General features: G+C 41.8%; 1 protein-coding gene across 1 annotated transcript in view; it reads right to left on the bottom strand.

Moving 5' to 3' along the window:
* Window positions 1-16501, bottom strand: part of SNTG1 (syntrophin gamma 1) — a 239301-nt gene that overhangs the window by 87925 nt on the left and 134875 nt on the right. Inside the window, exons 8-9 of the mRNA XM_066578979.1 lie at window positions 4146-4248; window positions 1078-1160 (exon numbers count right to left, since the gene is read on the bottom strand). Of these exons, the coding sequence (XP_066435076.1) occupies window positions 1078-1160; window positions 4146-4248 (186 nt within the window). The remainder of the gene's footprint in view (window positions 1-1077; window positions 1161-4145; window positions 4249-16501) is intronic.

The following is a 16501-nucleotide window of genomic DNA, read 5'->3' as shown; positions in this document are numbered from 1 at the left end:
CAGCTGAAGTTTGCCCCATAGAGGTGTATTGGAAGCCTTACACCCTTACCTTTTTTAAAATTACAATTTGTCATTTTACCAATTCAATACATTCTTGGGACATCCAATAATGCTGTTATTATCTTATGGTATAGAGAAGCCATTCAGCCCAAAGTTCCATATGTAACTGCAACCTCTGTCCTCTGTGTAGTCTGTGTCTCTGCTCAAACCTAGCCAACAGACCATATAAAACCATGCACTCTTCCTCACCTACTTTTCCCTTTTTGAATCTATGTCTTTGAAATGCTTCTCTCAGTCACCCATAGATGCCCACATATCCTATCCCCTTGGGACTCTGGACAATCAGCCAACCGAGCACCCGCTGACAGTGCAACAATACAAAGGGTTTAGAGTGGAAGCTGCTGCCCTTACCCCTTTGTAGTGGACAGCACTTATAACTGCAGGTGAAGTTATTGACAAGTGCCAGACACTACATAAGGGTTGGAGCAGTGGCTTTTGTTCTAACCATGTCTATTTTGGTTCTGCCAACCAGCACCCGACTAGCTGATTGGCAGCGCTCCACAGCAGCAGACCATAGCTGATCAAATATTGATGATTTGCCCTGAGGATAGGGTCATCAATAGTATTTTGCCTGAAAACCCCTTTAAGGCTTCAACTAATTTCAGTTGAGCAAATTAAGAGACAAAAAGAGCTAAGACTACGGGTCAGATGAATAATAAAGAATCCTCTTAATAATTATATAATCCTTATGTTAGGCTAATGGTCTTTGTTAAATTAGATGCATAAGTACAATATGTAGGTGATACAGAAAAATCTGAGTGTTAAGCCAGCTGGGAAAAGAGACTTCAGCAATTCTTATTCTAGTACCATGGGTAGAACATGACTTAACTACTCGGATCATTCATACAGACACATACAGTGTAAGCACTTTATAGAAAAAATGTATTTTAATAGGTATAAAATAAAAAAAAACTATTGCTGTAAAATAAATGTTAAAAATAGCAAAAAGAAAAAAAAAGTATTACCGGTAAGTAAACAAAATTAATTTGCAAGACATACATAATGCGAAAATCATACCGTGTTGTTGGGATGATAGTTTAAATGCAAACCGCTGTCACACAAGGGAGATGATGTGCCACTGCTTTGATCACTGGGTGCACCTGTTAAAAGATTGTAGACTGTAGTAACATTTTGCAATATAATGTATAGCTTTAAAATTCTAGGTAAGAAGTATGGTGATTAGACCGTTCATTCAGAAAAATATATGATTCACCCTGGTTATGTATAAAAACGAACACCAAATAAAAATAGGTTTGTGGCCCGTGGTCACTTATTATTCAACTACTTCAGAAAAATTTAATGTAATCTGATTGGTTAGTGTGGGACCATGCTTTCTTCTACCTTAGTTTTGTAAAAAATGGCATGGAAGGGTTTGGAATAGGTCAGCTACAAATGTTGCAAGCAGCACCACATTCACACTCTTGTGCTGCAATGGTGACATAGTGTGCACCTAGGCCACTTCTGTAGTGCACCATTAATTCACTTTGCATTGCAGGGGCTATGTTATGCAAATGTTATGCAAAATAAACTAAAGGAACATTCTTTGTACAATGAATATTCAGCTAAAGAATCTGACACTGTGAATTATAGTAAATACATTGACATAGCATAATTAATTATTTCTGTTTCTTAACCCTTTGCAATCCAATTTTGTATTCAGGATTTCCTAAGGGGCTTTCTCGTTCTGCCATTATACAATGGCGCCATCTGCTGGCTAGAGCCAGTACTGTGTATTGGGACATGCTGAAGAGGCCCCCGACAACAGAGCGGCCAGTAATCAACAGTTAGAATACCCTGCCGGACGTCTTCCAACATGGGAGCTGTACAACCTTCAATCATTATGTCTTCAGACGTCAGACAGTGGATTGGAAAGGGTTAAGATTAGAGATGAGCGAACACGTTCGGCCCCGCCCCTTTTTCGCCCGAACACCGAACTTTGCGAACACCTCGGTGTTCGGGCGAAAAAGTTCGGGGGCCGCCGTGGCAGCGCGGGGGGGTGCGGCGGGGAGTGGGGGGGAGAGGGAGAGAGAGAGGGCTCCCCCCTGTTCCCCGCTACTGCCGCCCGCGCCGCCGCGCATCTCCCCGCCCCCCGGCGGCACCCGGACACTTACGCGCGAACACTGCAGTGTTCGCTAAAGCCGGTGTCCGGGTGCGGATGTGTCCGTAACGGACACGTTCGCTCATCTCTAGTTAAGATGTCCAATGGAAATTTTAAGAAAATTTTTTTTTTAAAGTTAGCAGGACAAATTTCATCCCACAGCTTCTGTGGGTCTTCTGTGACATGCAAGCCAATTTTTCCATGACCTCGTAGTGAAGTTCAAATTGCTTACTGTCACACCGATCAGTTCCAGATATTGTAACCTGCTGATTGCAAGTGGCTGCCCACTTTTCTTGTAACAGCCACATCAGAGCTAATTCAAATTCGTGGGGGGAGGTTTAATAGAGCTTGTGGGCAGCTAAGAGTAATTCTTCAACCCATTAAAAAACAGAAATTTCTCAAACTTTTCTTTTTTTATTAATTACCAATTTTCACGAGATGTAACTTTTCTTTAAGTATTTTTTTGTTGATGTTGCTGTACGAGGGCTTATTTTTTGTTGGATGAGCTGTATTTTTCAATAGTACTATTTAATGTATTTAAAATATTTAGAAAAATTTTAAGTGGGGTGAGATAGAAAAAAAAGGAACACTTACACCATTGTTTTTGGTGTTTTTTTTACCCTGTTCATGGTGTCGAAAAAGCGACATGTTAAATCTATTCTGAGGGCCTGTACAAATGTGACAATAGCACAGTTTTTTTAGTGCATTTTCACTAGAGATGAACGAGCATACTGGCTAAGGCAAACTACTCGAGCAAGTAGTGCCTTATTCGAGTACCTGGCCGCTCGTCTCTAAAGATTCCGCTGCCGGCAGGGAGCGGCAGGGAGGAACGGAGGGGAGATCTCTCTTTCACTCTCTCCTCCCTGCTCCCCCCTTCTCACTCCCGCAACTCACCGCTCACCTGCACCGGCAGCCGAATCTTTAGAAACCAGCGGGCAGGTACTCGAATAAGGCACTACTCGCTCGAGTAGTTTGCCTTAGCGAGTACGCTCGCTCATCTCTAATTATGATGTCTAAAAGAAATAAAATAAATTTTTATTTAAAAACTTGTTACTGTCCCTATATTCTGAGAACTGTAACCTTTTTTTTCCATTGATGCAGCTATGTGAGACCTTGTTTTATGCAGGGCAACCTGTAGCTTTTATTGATACCATTTTGATGTGAACATGACTTTTTGATCCCTTGTCATTTTTTTTTTTAGGCTATAAGATCCATAAGATTACAAATGGTAGATACCGTGTTACACCCTGTCTACGTCAGACGCGTTTCGTAGGACACGTCTTCCTTGATCCCAACGTAATAGACTAGAATTTTTGGCAGCCCTGGGAGCCTTTACTAGGTTTTGGGCTGCCATGGGAACCCATCAACATGCTGTATTTGTGTTGTGGGGGCAGTCAATGGGACGTCAGAGGGCCCCTCCACCGACTGGATTCTTAGATGCACTGTCAACGTTGACAATGGTATCTAAGCAGTTAACAGCTAGCTCCAGTTGCTGCCGCTGCAGCTGTGAAGCCCACCCCATTTACCACCTGCAAACATCCACTCTATATTTACGGTAGATGGTCCCTAATGGGTTAAACTAAAAGCAATGCAATATTACATAATAGCTATGACAGGCACTTTTCAAAATTAATGACGGGTACTGTGGTGTGCCTTCACTAGGTCTTTTTCATGTTGCTATCTCCTTCCATCATCTCGAACATGTCTTACACATTTAGCTGCCTCTTTATAAACTCTTGTGCTCTGTGTTCTCTTCTTTTTAATTATTTTCTTCCTTCATGACTTTTTCCTGTAATTTTCTGACTCACCTCATATCATTCTCTCACTGCACATGTCAACCACGCAGTAGCTCTGACAAATGTGCTGCATTTTTCACATAATTTAGCTTGAGGAGAGCTACAGTACATCTACACCTGGAGAAAGGTTACAAAACATTTATATACTGTCCTATTAGATGGTAAAAGATGAGAATGTAAAGACCACTTACAAGTGCAATCTTCGTTCAGGGGTAATTTAAGGAAAGCAGGTGCCCTTTTTAAAAATGAAACCGTTAATGTAACCTCCTCTCCGGCGTTCCGTAATACTTGGACCTATAAAGAAAGAGAATATATCGGTGACATTCTATCATTAATCAGTACTGCGGCATTCTGCTCCCAACAAACAGAAATAGGGCTGCACTTCTATTACAGATTCTCAATATGCTTAATCAAACTCATTAATCCACCAGAAGGAAGAATAAACTTCAGCAAAAATAACTTTCAAATCATCTTATTGTACATTAGGTGAAATTAATTTGCAATTTTTTAATGTAGAGTTCCCTGAAATGTTATGTGTTGACTAGTAAAGGTCATTTCAATGCAATGACAGATAAGTTTCCCTTATTCAACAAGTTCTTTATGGTAGCGTATAAATGTGTCACAGAAATTTATATAAATGTACAAGAGTCCTTGCTTCCTACTCCATTTCCATCCATTGCTTTTTCTAAACTCTAAGGCCTCATGTCCACTGGGAAAATCAGGCCCGCTACGGATTCTCCATGGAGAATCCATAGCGGGTCCCTTCTGCCCCGCGGACATGAGGCATTAAAATAACAATTACTCACCTCTCCGCACACTCCGGATCTTCCCTTCTTCGCAGCTTGATCTTCTCTCCGTAGCGGCCGGATCTTCTTTCTTCGGCCCCGGCGGATGTGCTCGGCACGCCGGCTGCGTGCCGCGCGCATGCGCCAGGCACATCCAGCGGCCCGAAGAAAGAAGATCCAGCTGCGACGTAGAGAAGATCAAGCCGCGAAGAATGGAAGATCCCGAGCGTCCGGAGCAGGTGAGTAATTCTGATTTTAGGTCTCCCACGGATCCGGACGGCTTCCATAGGCTGGGTGGTCAATGCATGCCTATGGGGTGCGGATCCGCGTGCTGGTGATCCGCTGCGGGTGATCCGCTGCGGATTTTAATTCTTCTTTTCCCCGTGGACATGAGGCCTAAGGCGGGCTTTACAAGGGTGCATTTGCACACATATTGATTTCAATGGGTTCATTCACACACATGTATTTTTCTTCCGCATTTTGGTCATGAAAAAAAAAACGAAGCATGCTCTTTTTTCTTGCACATTTGTGCACCAAAAATCCCTGTAAGAGCCAATGGGGAAGCGGAAATGCATGCACAATATGCTAGGAGTTGTGGTAAACAGGAGTTGTCCCGCGCCGAAACGAGTTTTTTTTTTTTTCAACCCCCCCCCGTTCGGCACGAGACAACCCCGATGCAGGGACTTAAAAAAAAAACAGCACAGCGCTTACCTGAATCCCCGCGCTCCGGTGACTTCTATACTTACCGGTTGAAGATGGCCGCCGGGGTCTGCTCCCTCCGTGGACCGCAGCTCTTCTGTGCGGTCCATTGCCGATTCCAGCCTCCTGATTGGCTGGAATCGGCACGTGACGGGGCGGGGCTACACGGAGCTACACGGAGCCCCATAGAGAACAGCAGAAGACCCGGACTGCGCAAGCGCGTCTAATTTGGCCATTAGACGGCTAAAATTAGACGGCAACCATGGAGACGGGGACGCCAGCAACGGAACAGGTAAGTGAAAAACTTTTTATAACTTCTGTATGGCTCATAATTAATGCACAATGTACATTACAAAGTGCATTATTATGGCCATACAGAAGTGTATAGACCCACTTGCTGCCGCGGGACAACCCCTTTAATTTAGATTCACCTGACGAGGTGATGTTTATCAGCTATTTAGTGATCCATTTTTTGCTGCCTTTTGCCCACTTGAATCTTGTCATACTATTTCTCTTGGTACCCAAACTGGTTGTCTGCTATTATATCCCATTGAGGCTAAGGCACGATGAGTTGTGTGCTCAGACACATTGGTTTGAGCACCAACAAAATATCTGTCTTTGCACCGCCTGTTCATCAGAAAGATTCTTGACATCCTCCTCTGACTAATTTTGTTGATGAGTTGTTTATATCCACAGGATTCCCTTTTGCTGGTTGTTTTTCTTCAGTCACACCAAACTAAAATAGTTTGATTTCCCCTTCTAATGTGGATTCTTATTGAAACCGGTCGACAAAAAACGTATTTGATTTTATACTGTACACTAGTGTCACATGCATAATTTGTATTTTTCAAACAGGGAAGCTCCAGTCTTAAAAAGGCAGGTGTCTCTTTAATAAAATGGCCAGTGTATATAATGAATATGAACCTTCATGATTATAATAAATTATCTTGTGTGCATGAAAGACTGTGCAATAATAAAGGGTTTATATGTAAGTCTTACACTTTTTACTGAAAGTATAAAGATTTTAAAAGAGTTATCCAGGCATTAGAAATTGATGGCCTATCTACAGGATAGGCCATTAACCCATTCCCGCTGCAGGGCATAAGTTTACGTCCTGGGAGCGGGGTACTTCCCGCAACAGGGCGTAAACTTACGTCCTGGAGATAGCGCTGGATCACATATGATCCAGCGCTATCCCGCAGCGGGAGCTGGCTGTCAGTCACAGCCGGCGTCTCGCTGCAGCAGCGGGGGGACATCGGAGATGCGCCCGCCACTGTTAACCCCTTCCCTGCCGCGATCTAAGTAGATCGCGGCAGGGGAAGAGTTCACAGCGGGAGCGCGGCTCCCTCTGTGTCTCCGGCCGGAACTTGCGATGTCATCGCGAGAGCCCGGCCTGTCACCATGGCAACAGGACGCCAGACACTGGCGTCCTGTATTGCCTATGCCTGAGATCGCTGTATGAGCGATAAGGCATGGGAGAGCAGTAGCTCTGCCATGCCTTATGACAGCGATCATCAGGGCAGTGATTAAAGTCCCTCAGAGGGACACAAACAGTGTAAAAAAAAAAAAGATTTAAAAAATGAATTAAAATAAATGTAAAAAAAAGAGTAAAAAAACCATTTTTTATGCTTTTTCTCAGATTAGCATAAAAAAAAGGTAAAAAAAAGAAAAACCCCACATATTTGGTATTGTCGCGTCCGTAACGATGCGTACAATAAGTTGCACATGCTTTTGACTGTGCACCGAAAAAAACGCTAAAAAAAAAGCTAAAAAACCAATAAAATCTACAGCTCGTCTCACAAAAAATAAGCCCTCATAGAGCTCTGTACATCAAAAAATAAAAAAGTTACGTGACTTTGAATGCAGCAATTTAGAATAGAAAAAAGATTTCCAAAAAAAAGGGTTTTTATTGCAGAAAAGTGGGAAAACCTAAAAAAAATGTTAGAATTTTGGTATCGTTGTAACCGTACCGGTCTGCAGAAAAAATGGAATGTCTCATTTATGCTGCATGATTAACGGTGTAAAAAAAAAAATAAAAAAATCTATGGCAGAATTGATGCGTTTTCTCTCTCTGCTATCATTAAAAAAAAATAAAAAATTTTACAATATAGTCTATATACCCAAAATTGGCATCGATAAAAACTACAGTTCGCCACGCAAAAAACAAGCCCTTATACAGCCGCGTCCACAGAAAAATAAAAAAGTTATGGCTTTTGAAAAATGGAGATGGAAAATACCAAAAAATCGCTTGGTCCTCAACGCCAAAAAAGGCCATGTCATGAAGGGGTTAACAATTGATCCATGGAGTTCCAGCATATGAAGTGAATAGGGCAAGTGTGTAATACTCAGAACACCTGCTATATAAAATATGGCGTTCTGAGCACTAATATGATGTAAACATCAAAGGGGCTGCAGCATTCACCCAAGGGGTGGACCTCCACTAATTTGATAGATCATCATTTTTTAATGCCTGGATACCCCTTTTTAGGAAATCATGTGCGTGTCAAACGTTTTAGTCCGTTCACACAAGCATCATGGCTTTCATTTATAAAAGGAGCCATGGTGCTCTGAAGGTTCCATCGTATTACAGATCCAACTGGTGACCAACTGATCTCATTGACTTACTGTAAATTTAAAAAAAAATGTTTTATTGCATGATACAGGGCTTTAAATGGTATTCATGCAAACCTTAATTGTTGACATTTTCTAGAAAATATAATATGGTCTGAAACACATAAAATAAAAATAAACTAACAAAAGTGAAAAATAGCATACAGTAAAAGACCATAAAAATTTATTTTAAAAAAAACAACATACAAGACAATAAAATATATTATCAAAAACCTACATAGAAGACAATATATCACAAACATGTCAATTTTTTATTTGCTGATTATGAAGCCAATGTGTTGATTACTTTAACAGTAGAATGAAGGGCCAACACTAGCCAGGTGTAACACGAGTAGACGAGTAGTAGAATGTCCAGCACTCAGAAGTCTTCAATATTTATTCCAAACAGTTTAAAAGATCACAGTACACACCAACCTGTGATAAATCACATCCATGTCAACATGTCTCACACTACAAGAAGTCCTTATTCATGGCTCAAATAAGGCCTCGTATTCTGAAACACGTTGATGTGGATGCGATTTATCATCTGTTGGTGTATACTGTAATGTGTTAAACTGTTTGGATTAAAGACCAATATTGAAGACTGCCAAGTGCTAGATGTCCTCCAATCTGTCTACTTAATTTGTATTGCCTTGGGAGGGAGAGGAGACATGATTGAAACGTATTCTTATATACATACATACATACATACATAAATAAATATAATATATTCATTATTGAATTAAAATAAATATTATATATATATATATATATATATATATATATATATATATATATATATATATATATATATATATATATATATATATATAGACACACACACACATATACATATACAGTTAGGGCCAGAAATATTTGGACAGTGACACAAGTTTTGTTATTTTAGCTGTTTACAAAAACATGTTCAGAAATACAATTATATATATAATATGGGCTGAAAGTGCACACTCCCAGCTGCAATATGAGAGTTTCCACATACAAATAGGAGAAAGGGCTTAGGAATCATAGCTCTGTAATGCATAGCCTCCTCTTTTTCAAGGGACCAAAAGTAATTGGACAATGGACTCTAAGGGCTGCAATTAACCCAGAAGGTGTCTCCCTTGTTACCCTGTAATCAATTAAGTAGTTAAAAGGTCTGGGGTTGATTCCAGGTGTGTGGTTTTGGATTTGGAAGCTGTTGCTGTGACCAGACAACATGCGGTCAAAGGAACTCTCAATTGAGGTGAAGCAGAACATCCTGAGGCTGAAAAAAAAGAAAAAATCCATCAGAGAGATAGCAGACATGCTTGGAGTAGCAAAATCAACAGTTGGGTACATTCTGAGAAAAAAGGAATTCACTGGTGAGCTTGGGAACTCAAAAAGGCCTGGGCGTCCACGGAAGACAACGGTGGTGGATGATCGCCGCATACTTTCTTTGGTGAAGAAGAACCCGTTCACAACATCAACTGAAGTCCAGAACACTCTCAGGGAAGTAGGTGTATCTGTCTCTAAGTCAACAGTAAAGAGAAGACACCATGAAAGTAAATACAAAGGGTTCACATCTAGATGCAAACCATTCATCAATTCCAAAAATAGACAGGCCAGAGTTAAATTTGCCGAAAAACACCTCAAGAAGCCAGCCCAGTTCTGGAAAAGTATTCTATAGACAGATGAGACAAAGATCAACCTGTACCAGAATGATGGGAAGAAAAAAGTTTGGAGAAGAAAGGGAACGGCACATGATCCAAGGCACACCACATCCTCTGTAAAACATGGTGGAGGCAACGTGATGGCATGGGCATGCATGGCTTTCAATGGCACTGGGTCACTTGTGTTTATTGATGACATAACAGCAGACAAGAGTAGCCGGATGAATTCTGAAGTGTACCGGGATATACTTTCAGCCCAGATTCAGCCAAATGCTGCAAAGTTGATCAGACGGCGCTTCACAGTACAGATGGACAATGACCCCAAGCATACAGCCAAAGCTACCCAGGAGTTCATGAGTGCAAAAAAGTGGAACATTCTGCAATGGCCAAGTCAATCACCAGATCTTAACCCAATTGAGCATGCATTTCACTTGCTCAAATCCAGACTTCAGACGGAAAGACCCACAAACAAGCAAGACCTGAAGGCTGCGGCTGTAAAGGCCTGGCAAAGCATTAAGAAGGAGGAAACCCAGCGTTTGGTGATGTCCATGGGTTCCAGACTTAAGGCAGTGATTGCCTCCAAAGGATTCGCAACAAAATATTGAAAAAAAAATATTTTGTTTGGGTTATTTTTATTTGTCCAATTACTTTTGAGCTCCTAAAATGTGGAGTGTTTGTAAAGAAATGTGTACAATTCCTACATTTTCTATCAGATATTTTTGTTCAACCCTTTAAATTAAACGTTACAATCTGCACTTGAATTCTGTTGTAGAGGCTTCATTTCAAATCCAATGCGGTGGCATGCAGAGCCCAACTCGCGAAAATTGTGTTACTGTCCAAATATTTCTGGCCCTAACTGTATATACACACACACACAAATAAAAATATATATATATATATATATATATATATATATATATATATATACACACACACACACACATATATATCACATATATATATACACACACACACACATATACACATACACACACACGGAGCTGTTGTAGAGGTTGGACAGAGGCGGGTCTGGGTTACAATTGACTTGGAAAGCTGTTCAATGTCAAAGATGATGGGCATCAACCTCAAAAGTCCTCTGAAACCCCAAGCTGTGGGAAATGGAGCTTCAGTGATTGAAGACAATACTGCAACTGTGGACGAAGAAGGGGCTCAGATCGTTAAGAGGCCCATGAATGCTTATATGATCTGGTACATGCATAGGAGGAGGAGGATGGCTGCGATTGTCCCCCGGCTGAGCGTCTGTGACATCAGTAAGCTGTTGGGAATGGAGTGGAGGCTTCTTAGTGACGCAGAAAAGAAACCTTTCCAAGATGAAGCCAAAAGGCTGAAAGCTGAGCTTTGTTTTAAGTATCCAAACTAAAACTTTAAACCAAAGCAGAAGCTACCTGCCTCCCAGCAGAAGCTACCTGCCTCCCAGAAAAAGGACCGCTATTCTTTGCCTGTGACTTTTACGGCTTCAGATGCAAACTCATCATCTGGCACTTTTTTACAAAGGTTATACGCTTATTTAAATCGTTGGTCAAATGGCCCCTATGGACCAGTGCTGCAGCAGCCTGACTACATGCAGCAGCTTGACTACACGCAGCAGCAGCTTGACTACATGCAGCAGCCTGGACCAAGTAGTTCCCAGGTACAAGCGCTGCCAAGGTATGACCTCAATAAACTGTGTTTTAATCATATGCCTTCTGCTGAAGCCTACTTGGACTCCTCATCCATGTATAACATACCCGCACCTTGCAACCATAACCATCCAGTGCTTATGGCCATGGGAAGCATTGTGCCTAGAGTTGAATTAGGCCCTCCTATAATTGCTTTGCTTATTCCAAGTGGCTACTTAACAGATATGATCGGCATGTATGCAGCTCCAAGTGGCAACGGGAACGACCCATCTGGCTTCCAGAACAGCATAATGCCCAGCATCCATCCGCATTACCAAGCTGTGGAGACTGCGTTCAATGGAGATATATATCAAGATTACACTTGGGATGAAAATGATCTGCTTTGACCAGTTCACTGCAATGCTGTGAAAGGCTGCTAAAACACGAGGGGTTAATCTTATTCTGGACAAGGCTTGCAGAAGGCCATCTGAAACAGAACTATTGACTAAGAGGGCCTCGGGGTTTAGGATGTGGCTCCTTCCACAGCAAACATTGTTTGTAAACTTTGTATCTTACTAACTGGTCTCTTTTTGCGGTTTTGCCCTTACCTCAATCAGCGGCCTGATCTGAAAATGACTTGTTTTTATAATCTCCCCCCCTCTCTCCCCCCCCTCTCCCCCCCCCCTCTCCCCCCCCCCCTCTCTCCCCCCCCCCTCTCTCCCCCCTCTCTCCCCCCCTCTCTCCTCTCTCTCTCTCTCTCTCTCTCTCTCTCTCTCTCTCTCTCTCTCTCTCTCTCTCTCTCTCTCTCTCTCTCTCTCCATACATATACATACACACACATATATATACACACACACACACATACATACACATATATAATTGCATCCCTTTACGATACGCAGTCGAAGTAAATAACAGATATAAAACACTCAGCACCATCGGAAAAGACCCAGACTAATTACTGGAGGAAATCAAATCCATCACACTAGATACAGATGAACAAATCATCCCCTTCAAAAAATCTGCAAAACGACTGCAATGGCTATTGGATGAATCCATCATGATCGGCAACAAGCGCCGAGCAGCAAAAGCAGAGGGCACCATTGTTGAATTCAGACAGCTAAATGTGGAATTTCAAAGTCAGACAAGGCAAGGAGCGCTACTGGAATGACCAATGCGCGAAACTGGAAGAAACAAACCAGCAAAGCCACACCCAAGCTCTTTTTGCCCAGGTGAAGCAGACCAGGGCACCATTCACACCATGCAAGGCAGCAACCATCAAACGCCAGGATGGCAAATTATTACAAGAAGAAAATCAAATCAAGCATAGGTGGCGAGAATATACAGCAGAGCCATATGCAGACGATCTAACAGACAACCCCTTGGATCATGTACATCAAGTAGAACAAGAACTGGGTATTCTGGAGGAAGAGGTCACATGGGCCCTGAACAACTACCAAACTGAAAAGCTCCAGGCATTGATCACATACCAGCCAAACTCCTCAAACCTGTGTCAGTCAAGATCCTAATCAACCTATGTCAAAAGATCTGCAGCTCCAAATCCTGGCCCAATGACTGGACAAGATCTGTCTTCATCACTTTTCCAAAAAATGGTGATGCTCAAGAATGTTCCAATTACCGCATTATCGCCCTCATACTGCATGCAAGCAAAATTCTTTTAAAGATCATACAAAAATGCATTGCAACAATTGTTGAACAGGAAATGCCGGACGTTCAAGTTGGCTTCTGCAAAGGACGTGACACCAGAGATCGCGAACCTGTGCTGGATCAGGAAGAAGACCCAGGACTATCGAAGGATGTGTACATGTGTTTTATCGACTACAGCAAAGCTTTTGACTATGTCGAACATGACAAGCTTTGGAAGTGTCTGAAGCAAATGGGCGTCCCAGAACATATTGAACAGCTTATAAGGTCGCTTTACAACAACCAAGAAGCAACAGTCAGGACAGCTTATGGAAACATGGATTGGTTCGGAATCGAGAAAGACGTGCGGCAAAGCTGCATTCTATCACCTTTAAAATCTGTACACAGAAACGATCATGAGGCGATGCAATTTGGACGAATTAGAAATCAGAGTCAAAATCGGTGGCAGAAATGTCAACAATCTCCAATATGCAGATGACACCACCCTGCTTGCGGAAAGTGAAAGGGACCTGGAATACCTTATCCAACGAGTGCAAAAGGAAAGCGAACGCATGGGACTGTATCTCAACAGCAAGAAGATGAAAGTCATGCCTACGATAGGCAATGGTACAGTGAACTTAAAAATTAACAACAAAGAAGTCGAGTTGGTCCAAGATTTCATCTTCCTTCGATCCAAAAATCGATTGCAATGGGCAATATGGACCTGAGATCAAGAGACGGATTACACCTGGTAGGAATGCAATGCAAGGAATGAAAAAGACCTGGAAAAGCAGTGCAACAAAAAACAGACTGGTCAATGCAATTGTCTTTCCTATATTGATGTATGGTTGGGAAAGTTGGAAGCTCAGAAAAACAGACATGGGGAAAATTGATGCTTTCGAACTATGGTGCTGGAGGAAAATGCTACCGATACCTTGGACCACCATGACAACGAACAAGGTAGTGTTAGATCGCATCAAACCAAAAATATCAATGGAGGGCAAGATCATTAAATAACGTCTCTCTTCTTTTGGACACGTGATGCATGCTAAATCACTGGAAACAGTACCGATGCTTGGCAAGGTCAGTGGGAAGAGAAGACCAGGACGACAAATAGCAGTATAGCTAGATACAATCAAGGCCACCACAAACATGTCGATTGCGGAACTGAAAGAAGCCATGAAAGACAGAAATGCGTGGAGAACATTGATCCATAGAGTGACCGTAGGTCAGATGCAACTGAATGGATAATAATCATATAATTAAATATATTAATTATACACACATAATATATATATATATATATATATATATATATATATATATATATATATATATATATATATGTGTGTGTATAATGTAAATAAATAAACAAGGTCGGGCAGAAAAAGTGTTTTTATTAGGAAGCTAAAAGCTAGAGCAGGGGGGCGTAATCTGAGGTTAGTTGGGGGAAAAAATCTGCAGCGATGTCATGAAATATTATTTTTTACTGAAAGAGTAGTAAATGCTTGGAAAATCAACAATAAATGAATGCAAGCATGCCTGGAATAAGCATATATTCATCCTAACAGAGAAATAAAAAAGAAATAATAGAAAGGTAAGGTAGATGGACCATGTAGTTTTTTTCTGCCTCCAAATGTCTATGTCTCTATGAGTTAGCGGAGTTCAGTGCTGCGTATCTGGTTTACACGCCATGTATTTAATATATTTACTTTAATTTTCAAATGTTTCCCTCATCTGTTATAATATGCCCCAATCTTTCCCCTTTACAGTTAACAAGCTACTAATGAAACTGACCCAGATGTGAATATGCTTGTTATCGAAAAATCACACTGTGAACTCTCCTGCTAGTGATAATGATGTGAATCTATCCTCCTTACAGTAATAATATGGTAGCAGGAACTAATTTACATGTAAGGAAATGCACAAATATTAATCCTCAATATAGTCTTAAGGTTTGAGTCATTCCCTTTACAGGAGAGAATTCTAGACATAAAAAAGCTCTTAATCCATTTGCAGAAACAGGCTCACCTTCGTATTATTCAGGCCAAATCTATAACTAGTCCGGCAATTGTGCTCCAAAGAGCAATTAGAGACAGTCCCACTAAATGTTATACATCTGTATGCCTATAGAGTTGTATATATCAGCTATTCACTGCCCTAAAATATAAAGTGCAAAGTAATATAGTAAAAGTTTCTAAGGCTGAAAAGGGCCATTCAGTCAAAGCTATTATCCTTCAATGTTGATACAGAGGTAAGAAAAAAGACTCATGAGGCAAAAGGTTATTTTTCCTTATTTTAGGAATAAAAAAATTAATCCCCGACTCGTAATCAGAATTAATCCCTATATTAAAGACCAAACTACAGTAAACTAGTAACATAAATTGTAATATTGTTATTCTCAAGGAAGGCATACAGGCCCTTTTTAAATTATTTTAGTAAATCAACCAGGACAAGTTCCTCAGGCAGAGAGTTCCATAGTCTCACTGTTCTTACAGTAAAGAATCCCCTTCTACGACTCCTCACACTATATAATTCTATCCTGCGGGAGGGGGCACTACCGGACACAATGCGTAAAGCCCTTATAATAATGATCCCCAAAACCAGAAAAGATCCCACGGACTGTGGCTCTTACCGCCCCATTTCCCTTCTCAACAACAACGTAAAAATAATCGCAAAAATTCTGGCGACACATATAAACTCAGTACAGAAAGAGACCATACATGCGGACCAGTCCGGCTTCATGCCTGGCAAGAGCACGGACATGAACCTGAGGAGGCTCTTTAACCACTTGTCGTACAAGCACACTAATTGCAGGAAGCGTACTCTGGTATTTATAGATCAGGCAAAGGCCTTCGACTCAGTAGAGTGGAAATACTTATGGGCGGTGATACGGCAGTTCAGATTCGGGCCAACCTTTATTAAATGGATCGAGATCCTATACGACTCCCCAGTGGCCAACATTAAAACTAATATACATGTTTCTGCCCAGTTCTCCTTGAGCAGAGGAACAAGACAGGGCTGCCCTCTGTCCCCCGCCTTGTTTGCCCTCACTATAGAGCCTCTAGCGATCCAAATCCGAACGTCACCAACAGTGAAGGGATTTAAACTGAACAACTACAAAGAGCGCATAGCGCTCTATGCAGATGACACCCTACTCTTCCTCCAAGACCCGGAGGCGTCTCTAGACGCAGCCCTGGCTATATTTGGCGCATTCGGCACACACTCTGGCATTAGGGTCAACTGGGACAAGACCCATTTACTGGCGGTGGACCCTGTGGTCGCCGAGCTCCCTCTGCCCGCCCCGCTGAGTTGGGCAACCCAGACCACCTACTTGGGCGGAAAGGTCTCAGCGGAACTATCCGCCTTTTACAACTCCAACCTGGTCCCTCTCCTGGGCTGGGCTGGGCTGGGGAGGTGGCGACACGCTGGGCCTCTCTCCCACTCACGGTGGTGGGCAGAATAAACCTGCTAAAAATGAAACTGCTACCAAAATTCCTGTATATACTGCATAATTCCCCTATGTTAGTCCCAAAAAAAT

The sequence above is a fragment of the Eleutherodactylus coqui genome, chromosome 9, assembly GCF_035609145.1.
Source record: "Eleutherodactylus coqui strain aEleCoq1 chromosome 9, aEleCoq1.hap1, whole genome shotgun sequence".
NCBI classification, from domain to species: domain Eukaryota; kingdom Metazoa; phylum Chordata; class Amphibia; order Anura; family Eleutherodactylidae; genus Eleutherodactylus; species Eleutherodactylus coqui.
This window is presented reverse-complemented; position numbering and strand designations above follow the sequence as displayed.